The 22,825-nt window shown below is 45.3% G+C and overlaps 1 protein-coding gene across 7 annotated transcripts in view; it reads right to left on the bottom strand.

The window, feature by feature from the left end:
- The window catches only part of TULP4 (TUB like protein 4), a 286,724-nt gene that overhangs the window by 17,672 nt on the left and 246,227 nt on the right, over positions 1-22,825 (bottom strand). For all 7 annotated transcript variants that reach the window (XM_032161426.2, XM_058435633.1, XM_032161373.2 and 4 more), the window contains 4 exons: positions 14,523-14,747; positions 13,204-13,438; positions 4,747-4,891; positions 780-924 (listed from right to left, as the gene is read on the bottom strand). In XM_032161426.2, the coding sequence (XP_032017317.1) occupies positions 780-924; positions 4,747-4,891; positions 13,204-13,438; positions 14,523-14,747 (750 nt within the window). The remainder of the gene's footprint in view (positions 1-779; positions 925-4,746; positions 4,892-13,203; positions 13,439-14,522; positions 14,748-22,825) is intronic.

The following is a 22,825-nucleotide window of genomic DNA, read 5'->3' as shown; positions in this document are numbered from 1 at the left end:
CCAGTATGTCCACAGGTGTGTGATTTAAAGAGGCATAGAAAGGGATCTAACTCTGAATCCATTTTTGTCTTTGATATTTCTCCTGAAAACGTCGGTTGCATTGGTACCACTATGTCCTGAAACTACCCATCATTTGTTTTCTCATTCAATTAAATTTTTAAAAATTTAAGAAATTATTATGCAAATAAAGATGGACAAAATACAGCCCCTTAAGGAGCTTAAACCTGATGGAGGAGATAAAGCTTGTAATGATCTGTATATAAAGAAGTCACTGAGCAATGTCATAAGGTAGTTCTACACCAGGTGTGTCGGCCCCTCCCGGCTAAGCCAGGGTAGGAGGCCGTCACAGCAGAGGTGGTGGTGGAGTTCCATCTGGAAGCATGAGGCAGAAACAAGGAGGAGGAGGTGGGGTGGTGACAATCTAGGCAGGGCAAGGCATGGGGCAGGTGAGAACCAGGTGTGGCTGCAGCACCTGGAGGGTAAGGGGGCACTGAGGGGCCAGGAGGGAAAGGCAGGGCTGGGCGGTGGGAGCTGTGTTGGGAAGTGGGAGGCTCTCTCCTACTGTCACTGCAAGATTAGAACCGGCTGAGGGGCACAGGTGGAGAAGCCAGAGCTCCATCTGAGGGCAACTCCTGAGGTAGCAGGTGGTGTGCAGGATGTGGAGCAGAGCTCAGGGACCCACGGTGGCAGTGAGCAGGGCAGGCAGTGGGTAGGAAGGGGCCCTCTGGGCATAGGCCCCAGGAGGAGGGGAGCAAGGCAGGGTAACTGCGGGCTCCTACCTGAGTGATGTCTTCAAAAGGAAACTCTCTCCGAGTCAGGCTGGGTGAGCCCACAGAGGGCTTGCGCAGGGGCAACCGCGGGGACCGGGAGAGCTCCTGAGCAGCCCGGGGCAGCTTGGGGGACTTGCGGGCCTCAATGCTGATCCTGGGGAGGCAAGGCCAGGAGGGGTCAGGCACCCGTGGCAGGAACAGTGAGCATGGCCCTGACTCCAGCACTCCTTTCTTTTCTGGACAGCCAGCCTGGGTGTTGGGCTCTCTCCCTGCAGCCAGTGCCCGAATTTAACAAAACTCTCCCCTTGCTTTTGCTTTATGAATATGAGGAAAGAATGGCAACTTTACATTGAATAATATACATTTTAAAATATATTGAGAAACTGGGTGTGGTGGCACACACCTGCAGTCCCAGCTGCTTGGGAGGCTGAGGCAGGTGGATCGCTTGAGCCCAGGAGTTCAAGGCTGCAATGAGCTACGATTACACAACTCCACTTGAGCCTGGGCAACAGAGCAAGACCCCATCTCAAAATATACTGAGTATACACTGAAATGAGATCCAGCGATCCATTTGTAAGGAACTCAAAGAATTAACTGTCTTTCACTCTCTGCTGCCTTGGAGCAAGCGTGGAAATGGCCTTCTGCCAGGGGCCTGCACAATTGGTCCTGGGAAAATGGCAGGTGGGACAAGTCATTTCTTACCCTAAGGCCAGTGATTCTTATAATTTCTTCTGCAACAGTGTGAATTTCAACAAATTTATCTAGCATTTCACCATCTGCAATATTTAAATCAAATTAGCAAAGTTTTTTGGCTGCCTTTTGATCCCATGTTGTATCTCTGCTCCTCAGTCCCTTTATTTATAACATGGAGACACAGTGTTTAATGACAGTCTACCCCAAAGACAGTGTGATTAAAATGAGTATGGTAAGGTTTAAAATAGTCTATGAAAAAATGCATTAAGTCTCATGTATACTGGTTTTGAGCTTGATGAGAAACTCTGGGCTCCTGAGGAATGGGAGGATGGCAGATTGAGCTCCCTAAAGCTATGATCTGGGACAATTAGCCTGGCTGCTGTGTGGAGGGTCCAAATGGGGAAAGGACAGCAGGAGGAGGTCCAGCCACAGGAAGATGGCAACCTGAAGAGGACGTTTAAAGGTGAAGGATTTAGCTACATGCATTAAATGTCCTCTCTGCTTACATAATGGGAAAAAAGCACTTTGGAAATATAGGAAAGTTCATAATGTTACATGCAATTTTAACAAGCTCTGGAACAAAGATGAAAAAAGACATCAATCAGATTGCTAGAGTAACTGGATATCTGCATATTTAAAAAATGAGCATTTACCTCTAATTCATACCAAACACAAAAATTAATCCATAAGCATGAAAGCTAAAACTAGAAAGCTGCTGGAAGAGAACTGAAGAAGGGCTTCATGACCTTAGGTAACCAAACACATCCCGAACAGGACACAGAAAGCACTAACCACAAAAGAAGAATGCCACATGCTGGACTACATGGCCATACAGATATCTGACAAAGGATTCAAATCTAGAAGAAAGAAAGAACTCTTGGCTGGGTGCGGTGGCTCACACCCGTAATCCTAGCACTTAGGGAGGCCAACGCGGGCAGATCACAAGGTCAGGAGTTTGAGACCATCCTGGCCAATATGGTGAAACCCCGTCTCTACTAAAAAATACAAAAATTAGCTGGGCGTGGTGGCGCTTGCCTGTAGTCCCAGCTACTCAGGAGGCTGAAGCAGGAGAGTCACTTGAACCCAGGAGGTGGAGGCTGCAGTGAGCCGAGATCATGCCACTGCACTCCAGCCTGGGCGACAGAGCAAGACTCCATCTCGAAAAAACAAACAAAAAAAAGAATGAGACATTCAGATGCCCCTGTAGTGATTGCTCTAAAGGGAGGGGAGGGTACACAGAAGCTTGGGCCAGGCGAGGTGGCTCACACCTGTAATCCCAGCACTTTGGGAGGCTGAGGTGGGCGGATCATGAGGTCAGGAGATTGAGACCATCCTGGCTAACATGGTGAAACCTTGTCTCTACCAGAAATACAAAAAATTAGCTGGTCATGGTGGCACAAGCCTGTAGTCCCAGCTACTCGGGAGACTGAGGCAGGAGACTGCCAGGGGCCTGCACAATCAGTCCTGGGAAAATGGCAGGTGGGACAAGTCATTTGAACCCAGGAGGCGGAGGTTGCAGTGAGCCGAGATCGCGCCACTGCACGCCAGCCTGGGCAACAGAGCGAGACTCCTTCTCAAAAAAAAAAAAAAAAAAAAAAAAAGAAAGAACTCTTACAACTCAACAAAACAACCCAATAATCAATTGGGCAGAAGTGTTGAACAGACACTTCACAAAAGAAGAAGATAGCCAAGTGGCCAAGAAACATGTAAACGAAGCAGCATCCATCACTGGAGGCATCAGAATTAAACTGAAATGAGATGCCACTACACCTATCAGAACAAGGTAGAATTATTTCTAAAAAATGACAACAGAGCTGCTGCTGAGGATGGAAGAAACTGGGACTGTCTTGGAAATTGCTGGTGAGGATTTACGTGGGTGCGTAATTTACCCTGGAATACTGCTCGGCAGTTTCTAATAAACTTTAACATGTATCTAACCCATGACCACGCAACTCCTTTCCTAAGTTTATACCCAAGAGAAATGAGCGCACATGTCCACAAAAAGACTTGTATAGGAATGTTTATCATGGATTTGTTCATAATAGCCTCAAACTGGAAACTACCAAATGTCCACTGATTGGTAAACAGAGTCAACTAATTGTAGTATAATCATTACAGTGGAATACCACAGAGCAATAAAGAAAAACAAACTACTGATACATGCAACATGACTCTCAAAATCATTACACTTGAGCATAAAAAAAAAGAGCAAGATACAAAGAGAACATATCGTTTGACTCTATTTATATGAAGTCCAAGAACAAGCAAAGCTGATGATGGAAGTCAGAAGAGTGATTACTTCTAGGGAGTGGGTAGCAAATGAAGGGAGCACAGGCGGACTTTCCAGGATGATGACATGTCTTTTATCTTGAACTTGGGGGAAGACACTGGGATAGCCCTTGTACAACGAGCTAGGTGTTTACGATTTGGACAGATGTGTATCTGTATGTAACTTATACCTTAGTTTTTCATGGCATCAGAAAAAAAATCACAGAATTAAAGCCAGAAATCTTAGTGAAGAAAAAGGTTCTACAGTGGATGCAATGTGTTGATGTTTCCCAATTACGGCATTACAGGCATTTATTATTTATTTATTTATTTGTTTACTGATTTATTTGAGATGCAGTCTTGCTCTATTGCTGGGCTGAAGTGCAGTGGCGCAATCTCGGCTCTGCAACCTCCGCTTCCCGGGTTCAAGTGATTCTCCTGCCTCAGCCTCCTTAGTAGCTGGGACTACAGGCACCTGCCACCACGCCTGGCTAATTTTTGTATTTTTAGTAGAGATGGGGTTTCACCATGTTGACCAGTATGGTCTCGATCTCTTGACCTCGTGATCCACCCGCCTTGGCCTCCCAAAGTGCTGGGATTACAGGCATGAGCCACCGTGCCCGGCTCCGGCATTATAGGCATCTTATCTGGCATTCTCTTCAACATGTTACATCCACAGGAGAACCTTTTTCTTCCTTTTCTCAAACTATACGAAAAAACATATAAGCCTGGGAACTGTGGCCACCCCTCTGCCACCCACCATCATTGCCAACCCCTAGAGAAGTTCTGAGGGTGTAGCAAACTTCTACTGGGTATCTTTGTCTATCCCGAAGGAAAACAAAACAAAACAAAACAAATAGAAGTTGTAATTATTCCAGCTGGAATCTTCTGGAAGGAAAGGCAGAGAGGTTGCTCTTTGACTCTTCTGGTCAGTTTCAATGGGATTCTGTTGCAGGCACAAACACACATATTCAGAGGTATAAGAAACGACGATCGCCCCAAAGACTGAGATTACCTTGGGAGTTTGGGTGATTTGCTAGCTCTGGAGATTTTGGGAGATTTCTTGGCAGCCCAGTCATCACTCAGCTCAATGTCACTGGAGTCTGAGCAGTTGCAGCTGTCGATCACAGTAGAAATCAAGCTGTTCCCATAGATTTCATCTGGTAAAACACCAACCAGCAGATTTCAAGGGAAGTTATATCAATTAGCCCCTATCAATGATCATTACTATAAACTAAAAGACAGACGGACTCCACAGGCCATCATTTTAGACCTAGAGATTGAAACCGAAAGAAGCTTAGCATTTTCTCTTTTACATTTTCTAAGCAGAAGTAGGCAATTACTTCTACTGTTGTCAAAATTGGCATGGTATTTTAATGTTTCTAGGAACGTACAAAATAGACACCGTTTGCCAAAAGCTGAAACCAAAATGGCTGTGCTGTTGTCTCACAACACACAGGTGCCCACCTGGGTTCATGTGGACTTTCAGGCAGCCACAGAATCAGGGCTGAGTGAGGGGCTTGTGGACTCACTGATTCCCCAGAGAACCTGCTCCTGACCTGAGAAGGCCCTTGCAGTTGCCAGGCCTGCTTGAACTAGAGTCCTGACAGAGTCAGGTCCGCTCCACTTAGGTCTGGAATGCCAGAAAGTCTCCTGGAATTGCCACAGGTCTTGTGGTGGGGGCCTGGCTCTCCCACCTGGTAAAGCTGCTTGCCTGCGTGGAGCAAAGGCTAGGAGACCTGTGTGGTAGGAACTCCCAGGATGGCTCTGGGTTCTTCTGTGGGTACTCCGCATGGGGCCTTCAGGCAGACGGTGAGATGATGTGCAGAGTGGGGTGATGGCAAAACTGTGGCGCAAAGTTCCTCTTCATTGGAATTCCTCTCTCTTGCTGCCTATCCCCACCTGTGCTATCACATCCCCTCACCACCCAAATCCCCCACACACCCACCTCCACTGCCCCAGGTCTGTCCTCAATGTGAGGACTCCATTCTTCCAGATTACTTTGTTTTTCTGATGAAAATCTCATTGCCTCAAGGCTCCAAGTGCCTTGCCAGGTAATAAAAAAGCTCAATCGAACCACAATGAAATAATTCATAATGTGAGTGATTTTACCAACCAAAAGGGCTGTTTATATTTTAAAGGATGAGTTTCTTAATCCAAACCAATCTAGAAGTTTCTGAGCATTTGGAGGTGGCATCTGTGAACAGAGGCCCCTCTGAGGCAGAAAAGCTTGGCAAGCTCCCTGGAAAGGAGGCTGGCCCCAGGTTGTGTCACCCACATCACCCCCTTTTTAAAGCACTCACTGAATCAGGAGGCTCGACGCCCGGACCCAGCGAAAGCCACAGTGAAGCCACAGTGGTGTTTGTGTTTAAGCAAATAAAAAGGCTTAATGCACAAGCCCTGAGCAGTGTTTTATATGACTTAATTTAGGAATCACTGGATCAAAGGAATCTCAGCTATGACTCAAGCATGCACGCAAGCCTACAGAATGTGCCTGTGTGTGTGATTCAACTTGAGGAAACCCAGTAAGACATTGCCCACTCAGCTCCTGACTCACTCATCAATGCCAGGAACCCTCAAATACCATGTCCCAGACCATTTCCTCTATCCTTTCACTCAAAACTACTATTTTCTTTTTTATAGAGATGGGGTCTCGCTATGTTGCCCAGGCTTGTCTTAAACTCCCAGGCTCAAGTGATCCTCCTGCCTCAGGCTCCCAAAGTGCTGGGATTAGAAGAGCTGAGCAACTGCATCTGGCCATAACTACTATTTTATTGTCTGTCTCCCCAACAACTCCACAAGGGAAGGAAAGTCATCTTTCCTGCCTCCTGCTTTAACCCCAGAGACTAGAACAATACCTGAGACTTGATAAATACCTTCTGAAAGAATAAATGACGATTTAAGGGGTGGCATGAGACAAAGAAAATGGCTTTCTGAAAATACGCCCTGAGCCCTGCTTGTTCAGTGTTATAATTCCACACATGCAGGCACTGCCGCTCTGACGTCTGTCATCAGCACAACTAGAAATTCAGTGCATGACATAAGCTCCACATTTGCAGACGCTGAGGTGGTGGCTGGGTCTACTTCATACTTCTAGAGATTCTGTGTCATCAATTTATCATGGGTGTTCTGGAAAAACATCTAAGTTGTAGAAAAATGTAAGCTGGGATTGGTCTTTGAGAACCTAAGGCTTAACTACAATGTCTGGGGCTTTACATCTCAATTCTGTCAGTTTTCAAGAATCTGCTAATTTCTTCTGGGTTGAAGGCTTTGTGGGTTTTTTTGGGAGATGGAGTCTCGCTCTGTCGCCTAGGCTGGAGTGCAATGCAGTGACATTATCTCGGTTCACTGCAACCTCCACCTCATGGATTCAAGCAATTCTCCTGCCTCAGCCTCCCTGAGTAGCTGGGACTACAGATGCATGCTGCCACGGCTGGCTAATTTTTTGTATTTATTTACTTATTTTTTGAGACGGAGTCTTGCCCTGTCACCCAGACTAGAGTGCAGTGGTATAATCTCGGCTCACTGCAGCCTCCATCTCCTGGGTTCAAGTGATTCTCCTGCCTCAGCCTCCTGAGTAGCTGGGACTATAGGCACCTGCCACCACACCCGGCTAATTTTTGCATTTTTATTAGAGATGAGGTTTTACCATGTTGGCCAGGCTGGTCTTGAACTCCTGACCTCAGGTGATCTGCTTACCTTGGCCTCCCAAAGTGTTGGGATTATAGGCATGAGCCACTGCACCTGGCCATTTTTTTGTATTTTAGTAGAGATGGGGTTTCACTGTGTTGCCCAGGCTGGTCTTGAACTACTGAGCTCAGGCAATCCACCCACCTTGGCCTCCCAAAGTGCTGGGATTACAGGAGTGAGCCACTGTGCCCAGCTTCCTGAATTAGATATATTTTTAAAATAAAATCTTTAAAAACGGTTTTAATGGCTTTTAAATATACATTCTAAATCTGCTCAGGCTACCGTAACAAAATACCATAGACTTGGGTGGCTCCAATAATAGAAATTGTTTCCTCATACTCTGGAGGCTGAAAGTCCAAGACTGGGGTGCCAGAATGGTTAGACTGTGGGGAACACTGTCTTCCTGGCTTGCAGGTGGCCTCTCCTCAGTGTATGTGCATGAAGAAAAAGCTCTTTCCTTGCCTTTTTTTTTTTTTTTTTTTTTTTTTGAGATGAGTCTCACTCTGTCACCCAGGCTGGAGTGCAGTGGCGCAATCTTGGCTCACTGCAAGCTCCGCCTCCCGGGTTCACGCCATTCTCCTGCCTCAGCCTCCCGAGTAGCTGGGACTACAGGCGCCCGCCACCTTGCCCGGCTAATTTTTTGTATTTTTAGTAGAGACGGGGTTTCACCTTGTTAGACAGGATGGTCTCGATCTCCTGACCTTGTGATTTGGCTTCCCAAAGCACTGGGATCACAGGTGTTAGTCCTTGTCTTCTTATAAGGCCAACCGTCCTATCAGATTAGGACCTCACTCTTAAGATCTCATTTAATTTTAACTCCCCCCTATAAGTCCTGTCTCCAAATACAGTCACATTGGGAGTTAGGACTTCCCAATATGAATTTTGGGGGTGACGTGGGGGCACAATTCAGTCCACAGGATTCTACTCCTGCCCACTCTCAGATTCATGTTCTTCTCCCACGCAAAACATATTCATTCTATTCCCCAAACCCCCAAAGTCTTAACTGATTCCAATATCAACTCTGAAGTCCAGAATCTCATTTAAATTGTCACCTAAATCCAGTATGGATGGGACCTGAGGTACAATTCATCCTGAAGCAAAACTGCTCTCCAGCTGTGAACCTGTGAAACCAGAGAAGTTATGTACTTCCAAAATACAATTGTGGGACAGGCATAGAATAGACATTCCCATTCCAAAAAGGAGACACTGGAAGTACGAAAGTGGTGACAGATTCCAAGCAAATCCAAAATCTCGCAAAGAAAATTCCATTGAATTTTGAGGCTTGAGTGGAGTCTTCTTTCGTTTGATATCCTGTCCTCCAGGCCTACTGGGGTGTCAGCATCACCCTCATAACTCTGGCAGGGATCCTGCCCCCATGGCTCTGCCCGCAAGGCTCTGTGCAAAGGCCATTTGGCCTGCTGAAACTGAGGAGGTGGACCTAATGATCTCTGAATTACTTTCAGGGTTATTTTTCCTTCTTCTTGAAGAATAGTGCATGTTAGTGGTCAAACAGCTCCATCATCCCAGCTGGTCAAAGCTAAGAAGTCCAACAGCCTTTCTCCTTCCTTTCATCCTGTTTCCATCCACTACAGTTCAAACTGGAAGTGTCTCTGCTCATATAATTTCATAAGCGCTTTATCAAATGAGAGTCCAGCCATAACTTTGTTATTTTCTTCAAAATGTATTTAATACCTATTTTTTTTGCAATATGAATAGCCTAAATATTTTCTAAATCTGTATCTTCATCTTTTATCTTAACAATTCCTTCTTCCATTCATCTTTCTCTTTTGCATTTTACTATAAGCTATCAGGAGGAACCAAACTGCTCCTTCAACACTTTGCTTAGAAATCTCTTCAGTTACATATCCAATTTAATCACCTGCAAGTTCCACCTTCCATGAAACACTGAACACAGTTTACTCATATCCTTTGCTGCTTTATAACAAGGATCACCTTTCCTCCAGTTTTCGCTATGTTCCTCATTTCCAACTGAGACCTCACCAGAATTTCCCTTAACATCCGTATTTCTAGCATCCACCTCAAAACTCTTCCAGCCTATATCCATTACCCAGTTCCAAAGTTTCTTCCACATGTTTACAGGTTTGTTACAGCAATACCCATTTCCTGGAACCAAAATCTGTATTAGTCAGGGTTCTCCAGAAAAACAAAACCAGTATTATGCGTGTGTGTATGCACGAGCACGTGCATGTACACACAAGGACGCGCACGCACACGCACACACATGCGCACGTGCACGCTAAATAACTGGTCCATTCGATTACGGAGGCTGAGCAGTCCCAAGGTTAGGGTGACAACGCCTGCTTCCTGGTGAAGGCTTTGCCCCTGGCTTGCAGACAGCCATCTTCTCGCTGTGTCCTCATATGTCCTCTCCTTGGTGCACGTGCGTAGTGAGAGATCTCTTTCTCCTTCTCTTCTTTAAGGCCAGTAACTAAATCAGATCAGGACCCACCCATATGAACTCCTTTAACCTTAATCTCCCCTAAATGTCCTACGTTCACACTGGGGGTCTGGACTTCAATATATGAATTTTAGGGGAACGCAAGTCAGTCTATAGCAAGCTCTGGCTAAAGGTTCCTTTAGAAAATGTGTGGGCCAGGTGCAATAGCATGTCTGTAAATCCCAGCACTTTGGCGACCGAGGCAGGAGGATTTCTTGAGATCAGAAGTTTAAGACCAGCCTGGGAAACACGGTGAGACCCTGTCTCTACAAAAAACAAAAAAAGTGCACTATGATCATACCACTGCACTCCAGTCTGGGTGACAGAGTAAGACCCTGCCTCTTTAAAAAAAAAAAAACAAAAACGGGTGGGGGTGGGGGTGGTGGAGGGAACCAGCTGGGCATGGTGGCTCACACCTATGATCCCAGCACTATGGGAGGCCAGTGCTGGAGGATCTTGAATCCAGGAGGTGAGACCAGCCTGGGCAACACATGGAGCCCCCATCTCCACGAAAATAAAAAAATTAGCCAGTGTGGTGGTGCACACCTGCGATCCTAGCTACTTGGAGGCTGAAGTGGGAGGGTTGCTTGAGCCTAGGAGTTCAAGGCTGCAATGAGCCATGATTGTACTACTGCACTCCAGGCTGGGAGACTCTGTGAGACCCTGTCTGAAAAAAAAAAAAAATTACTGGGACTCATGGTATCTGGTATAAAAATACACACTGGTAATTTTGAGGAACATATCTGCCAAGTCACTTGACAGTGGATCACAGACTTCAGTGCATAAAAATCACCTGGGAAACCCATTAAGTCGCATGTTTGTAGGCCCCACCCCAGCCCTAATGAATCGTAATCTAAGGGTAAGCCTAGGAACATGTATTTAAACAAGCATCCAGGTGATTTGCATGGAGGTGGTGGTGCATGGAACACATTTTGAGAAACAATGATATGGCAGCCTCGATGAGTTAATCAGCTTTTAATGATAAGAAATTCGGGGACAGGCACGGTGGTTCATGCCTGTAATCCTAGCACTTTGGGACGCCAAGGCAGAGGACTGCTGGAACCCAGGAGTTTATCAGCCTGGGCAACATGGTAAAACCCTGTCTCTACAAAAAATACAAAAATTAGCAAGTGTGGTGCACACCTGTAGCCCCAGCTGCCCAGGAGGCTGAGGTGGGAGAATCACTTGAACCTGGGAGGTCAAGGCTGTAGTGAGCTGTAATGGCACCACTGAACTGCAGCCTGGGCATCAGAGCAAGACCCTGTCCCTCCATTCCCCCAATAAAAAGAAAAAAGAAATTTCTGTTTTCTCAATGTCAGGGACTCTTTTCCTCCTCTGAAATAGTTTGTATATGCCATGCAGGTGGCAATTAGTCACACTGTGCCTTGTGACATATCCTCTATTCTTGTCATCAGGTATTTAATCTTGACTTTTTAATTAAACTTTTCAAGTGCTTACATTGTCTTATCACCCAAAAGGGTTTAGAAACTCCTTAAAAGCAGAGATGACCTGGTATTACTTAATAATAGCAGGAGACTCAAGTACCCCACACAAGGTAGGCACTGACTAAATATCTGTCAATGTGCTTTGTTTTATAGCTTTTAATTCTTAAAATACAACAACTTATTCCCTCAAAGGATTGTGCGCAAATGAGTGGGTCTGTGTTTGATACGAGCTGATAAACATGAACCGGAAGGAGGAGCAGGCATTTGGGGTAGTCAGGTCAGATTCAAGCAAGCCTAGTCCTTGGGTACTCCACAGCACAGCCTCCTGTCCGTTCTCTTCTTCAGTGAAGAATTTATGCACACATGAGGAAATAAGCTCTTCACCTAAGTTATCCTCAACATTTAATCTCAATGAAGATTTTATAAAATTGTACCCAGGGGAGTAACCTTAGAGGTACTGACATCAGCGAGAACACCTGCTGCAAACCTGGGCTCAGGGCCTGTCCCACGGCCCCCACCCCAGTCATCTCTAACCATCGGTGGCCCTTCTCCTTTTCCCTGAAACCACATTTCCCTCCCACGTGAACATGCGCTTCTCTCTCTCCTGTTTTTCCCACTGTGCCTTCCTTCCTCCTGAATCTGTCCTCTCCCTCCTTTCAGTCTGCCTCCCTAACAGCCCCAATTCTGCTAGTCGCTTTCTTTGTTCCTGGTACTAGCTTGTCACATGAGTCAAAAGACAGAAAAAACAGACTAATATCTAATATTGACAAGTGGTATTGCTGTTTTGCAGGGGTAGTAGAGTGTCACTGCCGATACTGAACAAATGAAGGCTGGCAGGCAGAGGTGGGGCAACTGTGTACAGCGCTGAGTACAAGCTGAGAGTGAGCAAGCCCACCACACTGTGACTTGGGGTGACTGGTTGGGTCACAGGTCATGCTAGCTCCAGGTCGTAATGAGAGGCAGGGACCAGACTAATGGGCAGGAGGGTAAATTGGAGGGAGGAAGTGGCGAGAGGAAGCATGAACTAATGAAAACAAATCCAAACCCACTGGGGGCACAAAGACGACTCAGTTCTCTCCCCCCAGGCCCACAGGATTCAGCGGGGCAGAGTCTGGAGCACAATGACTAAGCGTGCTGTTCGTTCTGCCGTAGGTGATGGGCAAAGTTTCACAGGGAGGTGGCAGACTGAGCTGGCAGTGACTGACGGGTGCACGTACACTAGCCTAGCACCAAGTGGCACAAAAAAAGAACAAAGTCCCTTCCCTCTGAAGCTTACAATCTAGGATCCCAGAGAGGTGTGCAGGGAGCATCTTGAATACATTAACTGAGCAATGAAAATCACCGCAGGGAAAGGTTTTTAGAAGAAAAGGGTGACTCATACCAACGTCTTTGTGGATGAGCAAAAAATTGTCACTATTAATCAGGTAAAAAGCAGTTAACAGTAGACTAGGGAGGGGTAGGAGGCTGAAGGTTTGATTTTAATTTTATCATCCACTCTGGGAGGGCAGGGACTGTATCTTGTTATTATTTTCAAGTTGTCTCAATATTACATGAAAGCACTCGATGAATACTTGGTAACTGTGAAGAGGAAACCCTCACTCTCAGGAGGCCTGCGCCAGCTTCCCTTTGCCTGGTTCATCTATCCACCACCCAGCTATCCACTGCCCGTGGAATATGATTAAAAACCTGCCAAAAAGTACATTTAGAGAACTGTTCATTTCAATGGGATTCTGGAAATGTTGTAGCTTCAAAGATGTTCCACACTAGCCCCCACAGGCTCACGTTTCATTAGCAGACATTCTCTTTGCATGGGGTGTAAGGCATAACAGCCCATGACCACAGCAGAACAAGGTCCCAGTCCCTCTGGCGAGGGGCCCACCTGGTTTGCTATCTGTCCGCGGGTCCATGATGACAAACTCCGGCCGCAGCTTGCTGATGCGCCGCCCTTTGAGGATGGGCACAAGCCCGCCCAGGTACTCCAGGTAGAGCGTGTAGCACGGGCCGCCCACCTCCGGGTCGTCCTCTGTGCGCTTCATGGTGCAGTGCAGCCGCTCGTTGCCGGCTGATGGGTAGCTGACAAAGTCTCTCATGTTGTTCGGATCTGGAATTGGGGGCTGGAGGATACAGGAAGAAAAGGAAGAGCTGGGACTCCAGAGAGGCAGAGAGAGAGGGAAAGAGTGGGCACGGGGACAGGTCAACTAAAAACGCCACTGTTCCAGACAGAGCACAGGCTGGGAGCCTGGGGAGAGGGTAACTATGTGGTGTAGAACAGTGGTTTGCAATGAGGAGCATGTGAGAAACTTCTGCAAGCTTTCGAAGCATATCTACACCAGGATCCCACATCAGACAATGAAATCAGGATCCATACGGGCAGCCTTGGGCACCTGTATTTTCCAATGCTATATAATATACCGGTGTTGAGATCTGCTTATGTAGAATCAATAGTGTAAGGCAACTTGGAAAAAAAAAAAAAAAAAACCCAACAGATTCTAAAACTTTGATGTTTCAGGAAAAAAGTAACCAACAAATGGGTCTGCTACTCAGAAGAAGAGAGAGACAGAACATAAAAGAGAACCACTTGGGAAAACCCAAGATTGGGGGGGACCCACACTTGAACAGCAACTGGCAGATGCATTCTACATGCTACCTTCTAGAGTTCCCACTAGTATAAGAGGTGGCTGACGCTGAGTGCTGGCTGGAGTGGCCTTCCTCAGCACAGTGCTGAGAGCAGGCCCTAGAACTGGGGTGGGTCTGATCCTGACTGTCCCCCTAACTAGCTAGGGAGCAAGTTACTTAACTTCTCCTAACTTGTTTCCTGCTTCCTTAAATGTGAATAATGGCATCTGTCAGGAAGTCAGGACTGAACAAGACAGATTTCTAAAAATTAACTGGTGCAATGCTTAGTATATAGGAAATGCTGAATAATGGTCACTCCTTTGATCATCAGAGGGACACAGAAGTCAAGGAATATCAGCTTTGCCATGAGAAAGATAATAGCCACCACACAGGGCAAATCTCTAATGCACATGGACCATGATGCTTGGACAGACTACGGACATGGCAGCACATGACAGGATCCTGCACAGCTGCACATGGCCCCATGTGCTTGCTCTGGTATCCTCACCTGTCTCGGCCCTGGCTCTGTAGGGAGCCAGCATAGGTGAGGGAGGAGGAAGAGGGAGGGGTGGAGGGCTTTACCTTGATGGTAGGGATGAAGGCAGTGGAGAGGTAGGAGCAGAGGCGGGGGGGCAGAGTCAGCTTGCTGACGTCCTTGTCCTCACGCAAGGTGCTGGCGATGGCCTGCTGGCACAGCAGCTGCAGGCTGGACACCTGGTGCTCCACACGCACCACGTACAGGGCTGGTCCTGATGCCATCAGCAGCCTTGAGTCCCGGTGACCCCAGCAGATGGAGATGATGGGGCGCTGGCAGGAAGTGAAGACAATGCTTAAGCTTTTGCTCTTATGGGAAGCAAAAAGGGATAATGCACACTTGTCTCGAGCAAAATAAAATAAGCTGTTTTGAGAATACTGGTTTTAAAAGCACAGTAGAGAATGTTAGACACTATATTATGAAAATTCAGTATGTTTATTGAAAACTGGCTAGAGGGCTGGGCATGGTTGGCATGAGGCTGTCATCTCAGCATTTTAGAAGGCCAAGGTGGGAAGATTGCATGAGGCCAGGCTGAAAGACCAGCCTGGGCAATACAGCGAGATTCTCATCTCAAAAATAAAACAAAATAAAATAAAAGTAATTAGGTCCCCAGGCCAGAGCATTAAAGCACTGGAATAATTTTATAAAGTTTGTCTACCTGTATTGTATTTCATTTAATTTGGGGTCATGAAACCCAACTGAGCTCTGGGTAGTAAGGATTCTACTAGTAGGGACAATCACCTTGTGGTGCAGTAACTGACATTCCTTACTGAAGGGCTGGTTATCTGGATGCCCAAATTACCCAGGGGTGGTTCCCATGGCTTGGGGAGGCGGTGATGAGGTAGACCAGATGGCCTTTCCCTAGAGTCGAATCAACAATGGACTTGGTCTTACCAGCTGTGTGACCTGGGGACTATCCATAACTCCTAGAAGCCTCTCCCTTTTCTCATGAGTCAAGTGGGGACCCTGTGAGGATTACAGGAGGTGATGGAGTCACAGCCCTTCTGGGGCCATCACAGTATATAACCCACAGTCACTGCATTTTCAGCCTCCCTTGGCACTGACAGTGCAGGGAAAGAAAGCTCTCTGGAAAGGTGACTGAGGAGAACACGGTTCCTGTGGTAGCCTCACTAGGGTCATGGCCATCATTATCTTTGAAAAGGCAGCCCAAAATGCAAATATGTAAGTTAGAAAACTCTTATAATAAAAAAAAATCCAAAGCTCAGGGGTGCCATCTAGCCAAGGGAGAAAGAAAGGTGAAGGGTCGTGACGGAGAAGCAGCAAGAGATTTGTTCATTCCGATCCAGACAGATGGAGCGCTGATGATCATTCATCTTCCCTTTCTACCACAGGAGGCCAGGCAGTCACAGGGTGGGGTGATGGCCACAGTCCCCAGGGGAGGGCCGTGTTTGTTGGCCAAGGAGTCTGGAAAACTCAAGTCTAGGGGCTTCTGGGACACTTCCAGGATGTGTCTCCGTATGAGATGATTCCACACAGGGGGTAGGCCCCACACAAGGGGTCTATTAACTTACAGAAATACATAATCACTGCTGAAGACAGGGCAAACCAACACACAAAAAATGCACAGAAAAATTACTCTGGTATTGTCAACCCCCAAAAGTACAGGTTAGGACAGAGGCTCTATTAGTAACAAAATCATACTTAATCTTAAAGATACGCTGCTGTCCCTTCACCCCAGAGCCCCCTAAGACAATATTCATAACTTAGAGCTCAAGTCACAAAAAAAATGGTTTTATTTTTGTTTCTAACTTTTAGGTTCAGGGGTACACAAGCAGGTTATATAGGTAAACTGTGTCACAGGGATTTGGTGTACAGGTAATTTTGTCATCTGGATAATAAGCATAGTACCCAACAGGTATTTTTTCTGATCTTCTCCCTCCTCCCACTCTCCACCCTCAAGTTGTTCCCCTTCCTGTATCCATGTGTTCTTGTTATTCAGGTCCCACTTATAAGTGAGAATATATGGTATTTGGTTTTTTTGTTCCTATGTTAGTTTGCTAAGGATAGTGGCCTCCAGCTCTATCCATGTTCCTGTAAAGGACATGATCTTGTTCTTTTTATGGCTGCATAGTATTCCATGGTGTTTATGTGTCACATTTTCTTTATCCATTCTACTGCTGATGGGCATTTAGGTTGATTCCATGTCTTTGCTATTGTGAATAGTGCTGCAATGAACATATGCATGTATGCGTCTTTATGATAGAACAAATATTCCTTTGGGTATATACCCAGTAATGGGATTGCTGGGTCGAATGTTAGTTCTCAACTCTTTGAGGAATTGCCACACTGTTGTCTACAATGGCCGAACTAATTTACACTCCCACTAGCAGTGTAGAAGCGTTTCCTTTTCTCTGCAACCATGCCAACATCTATTATTCTTTGATTTTTTAATAATGGCCATTCTGACTGGTGTGAGATAGTATCTCATTGTGGTTTTGATTTGCATTTCTCTAATGGTTCATGATGTTGAGCATTTTTCATATGCTTGTTGGCTGTATGTACGTCTTCTTTTGAAAAGTATTTGTTCATGTCCTCTGCCCACTTTTTAATGAGGTTGTTTGGAAATACAATTTTCAGTGAGCACAACCTGACTGGCTGCAGAAACATCAGACACTTCTTCCCTCTAATTTCCCATTCCTCTTTAGTCCAGCTATCTGAAAGGCAGACACTCTGGATTTATCCTCTGTCCCCCTCCTTCCTAGTTCTGCTTTTCATAGTAACTATCTCTGTATAACAGTTGATGACATATTTTATATAAAATTATCACAAGTATGTGTCTCTCATATCTTTGTACCAAGAACTTAAACCACTCACACAGACCTTCAACTAGATGAAAATCAGCTTTGTTACCTTTATATATATAATTACCACCCATCATGACAAAAACAACCTTGCCTGCAAAACTACATTCCAACAGCAAGCATATCAAATGCTCACATACCTGAATTCACTGCATCCGCTCTACTCTCCCACACGAATAACATTATTCTCATCTAACATATGAGGTTAGAGAGGCTAAGGCAGGCTAGGTACCCTGTTATAGTAATAAATGGTGGAAGAGCTGTGATTCTCATCCCTCCCCAACTCCACTGCTGGTCCTTATCTTACTACATGGTGCTGGCTCTCTGAAGTGCCAGCATATTGATACCACAGCCTAAAGAATGTGTAATACTACACGGAAAAATTTAACCATCTGTCAATCACATACAAAATTATGAGCCCCAAATGGCCCCTTAGTCCATTTGGTCAAGGCTGCTTTACTCAGAAACAAACCAAACATGTCTATAGACAAGGCAAATAGACAGGAAGAGAAACAGGCTGTTTATACAGCAAATAAATAAATGATCTGCGGGGTTCATCACAGCAGAAAAGAGCCCACAGGTAATTAGCCAGGTAGCATTGTTGGATGAACACGGAACACAGTCGCTCGCACATTTAGAAGGTGAGGGAGGACAGTGTGACTCCAAACCAGGTAGCACATTAGCTTGGACAACTTAGAATTCTCAGCCAAGTAGGAGTGAAAAGACTCGAAAGATTAAAGGATGGAACATTGGAACCTGGGAGAAAAAGGGCTGAAATTATTTAGCCTGGAGAAGTGAGGCCTGCAGGGTCTCAAAGGAATAATTATTATCTAGGGCAATGTTACCAGGAAATCCCCTCTTCTAAGAGTGGGACAAGAATACCAACACAGGAATTTATATTAACTTAATTAGGGTGCAGCACTCATTTACTTGCCCAAATCAGTGAAAACTTACTCTGGGGGAGGGTGGGGCGTGGACACATTGATTTAATTTAATTTAGTTTGTGTAGCACATAGTCCATGTAAGATGATAAAGCAGCAAAATAAATGTTGGTACCTTTGCCATAATAATTTTTAAGGCTGTGCTAGGAAAACGGGGAAAGAGTGACAGATAACAAGAACTGCCCCTCTTTTGTGAAGATTCTGAGTCATCATGGACCTGGGGAAATGAATGACTGTGATTACCGTTCTGTCAGAAGTCAGGCAGCAGGTTATGACTTCTCAGAACCCCTGTAAGTCCACAGAAAGTCCCTAACAGGTCATCTTACTTTTTAAAAGTCGCATTTCTGCTGGTGTTAATTTTTCCCTGGGTGTTTACTGGTATTCCAGCCTATAAAGCCCTCGCTACAAATGTTCTGTAGTTTTGGCAAGAACAAGAGTCAAATGGCGCTAACTGCACATGGCCACAGACACGGGGCTGGGCATTCACTAATGCTAGTCCTGATTTCGCCGCCTCACAATCATCGATTTCCATCAGTCTGTCCTCTAGGTTCACGGGTGATGGCAGAACATGAACACCCTGTCTGCAGGCCCACAGACCTCACCCATGCTGAGGGTATCTCCTCCCTGAGAACCTCCGCCTACTGGGCTGAGCCGCAGCAGAACAGCACAGCTCTTCAAAGCTCTCAGATTCACGTTGTGTTTGAACAGCTGCTGTCTGCTAGGGAAAAACTCAGTTGTAAGTTTGTGGTCTTAATCTCTTTCTCAAATCCCATAAAAATGACTATTTTTAGAACTGATGGCTAGAACTGTGAAGCAGATGACATTCAAATCTTAATTTGCATAGGGAGGTTCACATATTTTACACGTCTAAATCTGAGGCAAAAGTGCAAGAAACTGAGCTGCATTTCAGGGAGTGTGAGTCTGGTGGAATAGGGAGAACCATTGCTCGGCTGGAGAGGACACACTCTAGGCCACAGTGCTGGAGGCGAGTGGCCCATGGAGGGGCAGGCTTCTCCCCCTCAATGCTGAGGCTGAGCCCTGGAAAGGAAAAGGAGCGGGCCGGCTCTGCCTCACCTCCCACCATGGAGTGTGGCAATCAAGGCCTGGTGCCAGTTCCTTACTCTGCCACCTCTCCTCCTGCTAGTACACAAGACATGCCATGAGTCCAGCCAATAATTTTTTTATCTACTGAGCTGTTCGTCATTAGACAAATATTTGCTAAATTTATACAAATGGACAGATCCATGCTAGTTATAAGCGCACTGACAATGAATCAAATACATTCTCTGCCCTTGTGGAGCTTACATCCTGGCGTGGCAGGGAGAGAATAAATACAGGTTAAGTATCCTTAATCTGAAAATCTGAAACCCAAAATGCTCCAAAATCTGACTTTTGGAGTGCCAACAAGATGCTCAAAGGAAATATTCATTGGAGTATTTCGAATTTTCAGATTTGGGATGCTCACCTAATACAATGCAAATATTCTGAAATTTTAAAAAAACCTGAAATCCAAAACAATTCTGGTCCTAAGCATTTCAGGTAAGGAGTACTCAACCTGTATCTCAGTATCTGCGACAGGAACCGCCTGATAATGTGAGGTAGTGAAATTCCATGAAGTAAAAACAGTGTTGAGGGAGAGCCAGAGCAACAGCAAGGGGGTCTTTTTGAAGAGAGGGAGCAGGGAGGCTGCCCTGGACGTGGTTTGAGCGGAGGCCTGGCTGAGAGGAGGAATTTATTTAATTGGAATTGAAAGCTTCCTCACTATATTACTATTTTTGTATATAGCAGTGAGTTGGATAGAGTCTTCTGAAAATGTAGGAGGAACAAAAACCAACTACACTGGTCCTGGACAGGGAAAACCAGGCAGTGCCAGCACAGGGTTTCTGGATGACTGAGAGAGGCCTTGGGCTGAGGACTGGCTACCTGGCCGCCGAGGAGGCAGATTCCTGGGACAGTCGGAGGCTCTCCAGCCTCCCTCTCCACCCTTTGTTTGTTCTTTCTGTAGCTCTCCCTGAGAAGGATGGGGGAATCTGTCTTGAAGAAAATGCCCCTAGTAGGATGAAATGTTTTATGTCTGTACAAACATGTGCAAAAATAGTTCACTTTAAGACAGATGAAGGTCCAGGTGCAGTGGCTCATGCCTATAATCCCAGCACTTTGGGAGGCTGAGGCAGGAGGACTGCTTGAGGCAAGGAATTCAAGACCAGCTTGGGCAACATAGCAAGACCCTGTCTCTACAAAACAAATTTTCAAAATTAGCTGGCTGTGGTGGTGCACACCTGTAGTCCTAGCTACTTGGGAGGCTGAGGCAGGAGGATCGTTTGAGCCCAGGAGGTTGAGGCTACAGTGAGCTATGATCATGTCACTGCACTCCAGCCTGGGAGTCAGTGAGACTCTGTTTATAACAAATTTTAAAAAGGCCAGGCATGTTATGGCTCACGCCTGTCATCCCAGCACTTTGGGAGGCCGAGGCAGGAGAATCAGTGAGGTCAGGAGTTTGAGACCAGCCTAACATGGTGAAATGCCGTCTCTACTAAAAATACAAGAAAATTAGCTGGGCATGGTGGCACATGCCTGTAGTCCCAGCTACTTGGGAGGCTGAGGCAGGAGAATCACTTGAACCCGGGAGGCAGAGGTTGCAGTGAGCTGAGATCGCACCATTGCACACCAGCCTGAGCAACAAGAGCAAAACTCTGTCTATAAACAAACAAAAACAGACCAAGTTGGTGATTGGTCACCATCAAACTACGTTGGTTGGAGCCGCAAACAATTCTGAATACAAAGTATAATTATTTGGCCACAAACTAAATTGTAGTAATAAAAGCTAGTTCAGCGTTTAGTCAACCAAATTTTGTTTTAAAAGAACACAACCATCCTTGTATTTTGTAAGCAGACAACAGCCATGAAGGACTTTCTCATCTACTTACAAGAAAAAATGGGCAAAGCACAACGGGGGCACCTTCAGGAGAACAGGCAGAGTTAATCCTAAGTGAAAGAATGCAAGTCTATTTATGCTACAGGATTCGCCTCCAAGAGTACAGAAGTCCACGATCACACATGCAATCTCTTATTTGATTTTTAAATTCCCAAACCCATCTTTTTCCACCTCCTCCTCTCTTAATTTTTTACCCAGTATCACACCAACAACTGAACCTTACAGAATATAGGGTGACCTCTCCACTGGCCTTCAATGCCAGAACTCCGTAAAACAAAACAAAAACCTGGGCCTAAATTACTGAAGCCTACAAACTTCAGTCAATAGTGCTAACTCTAAAAACCTGTTATATTTTCAGATATGCAAGATATAGAGTCACAGATAACAGCTAATGAGATAAATTACATAATTTTACATTACAACATGTAGGACAGAAAGGAAAATAAATCATAGCATGTTTCCTTAGAAGAGCTCCAGCCACAAGCATTGCTGTTACAAGTAAATCAAGAGAATCAATTTTAAAGCTGCTGCTGCTGCTGCTGCAAGTTCGTCCCAGGCAATGGCTTTGTATGCAATAACCTACAATCTAATTAACTTGGAAATACATTATCCAATCTAAATTGCATTTAGTTCTTTTTATAAGCAGTCCAATAAATCGCTAACTTCCTTCCTGCTATAAAAATGTCCTTGAATAGCACAGCATAGATCACATGTGATTTTAGAATCATTAGACAAGAGTTAAACTGGTGCTAAATATAATTAATATTGTACTTGATTTTTAATGGCATCATTATTTAACTTTCTATTATTGAGGCATTTTTTTCAATGGTTGAAATGGACCCTCAATGAAAAAAAGAATCAATAATTTATTGAAATGCTGAGGTACTGTAGGGATATCTTTCTTCAAAGGAAGATCAGTCAGGGCCTTTTCTCTTATTCCTGAGCTCAAACAGTTTAAATTCAGGATCCATGTTAGTTTCATGTGATGGCTGATGAGAACTTCTGCAATGGTTAAGGCCATAGAACCTTTACTACAGTCTAGGCACTGGTCAGAAAAAGGAAGGCTCTGTCTTCAGGAAAATAAGACAAGTAGATAGAAAAGTGTAATACATGCCAGAGGTGTTAAGCACCCCCAGGGTTTACAGAGAAGGGGAGCATCAATCCACTGGGAAGCTTTAAAAGAAAACGTGACTGAGCTGGCACTGAGGATCCAATTCCTGAGCTAAAACGGTGGGAAGGACATTCCTTGTAGAAGGAACACAATACCAGCAGGAAGGGGGCCCTAAGTGAGACGAAGTGGGGACAATGCTGAGCGTGTTTCAGCACTTGAATTCACAAATATTCTAATCATAAAAGCCTTATAAAAAGCCAGCATCAGATTGATTATAAACGTGACATAGCCTACAGGTTCAAACAATCAACAGAAAGATGAAAGAAAGAAGCCTATGTTGACACCAGTCCATCCATAAACCCACTGAAGAAAGATTTACTAAATACCTACTATGTTCTAGGCAATGAACTGGGAGTGGGGACACAAATAGAATCAAGGTAATCTCTCCTTCCTTCAATCCCAAATCCACAGGAACTCTAATATTTATGTTTGTTTTGCCAGTGCCCTGGCCTCATACATATGGCCTTAACTCTGTTCTACG

This window comes from Hylobates moloch, unplaced genomic scaffold (assembly GCF_009828535.3).
Source record: "Hylobates moloch isolate HMO894 unplaced genomic scaffold, HMol_V3 SCAFFOLD_2, whole genome shotgun sequence".
NCBI classification, from domain to species: Eukaryota; Metazoa; Chordata; class Mammalia; order Primates; family Hylobatidae; genus Hylobates; species Hylobates moloch.
Note: the sequence above shows the minus strand (reverse complement) of the source record. Positions and strands in the feature narration are given on the sequence as shown.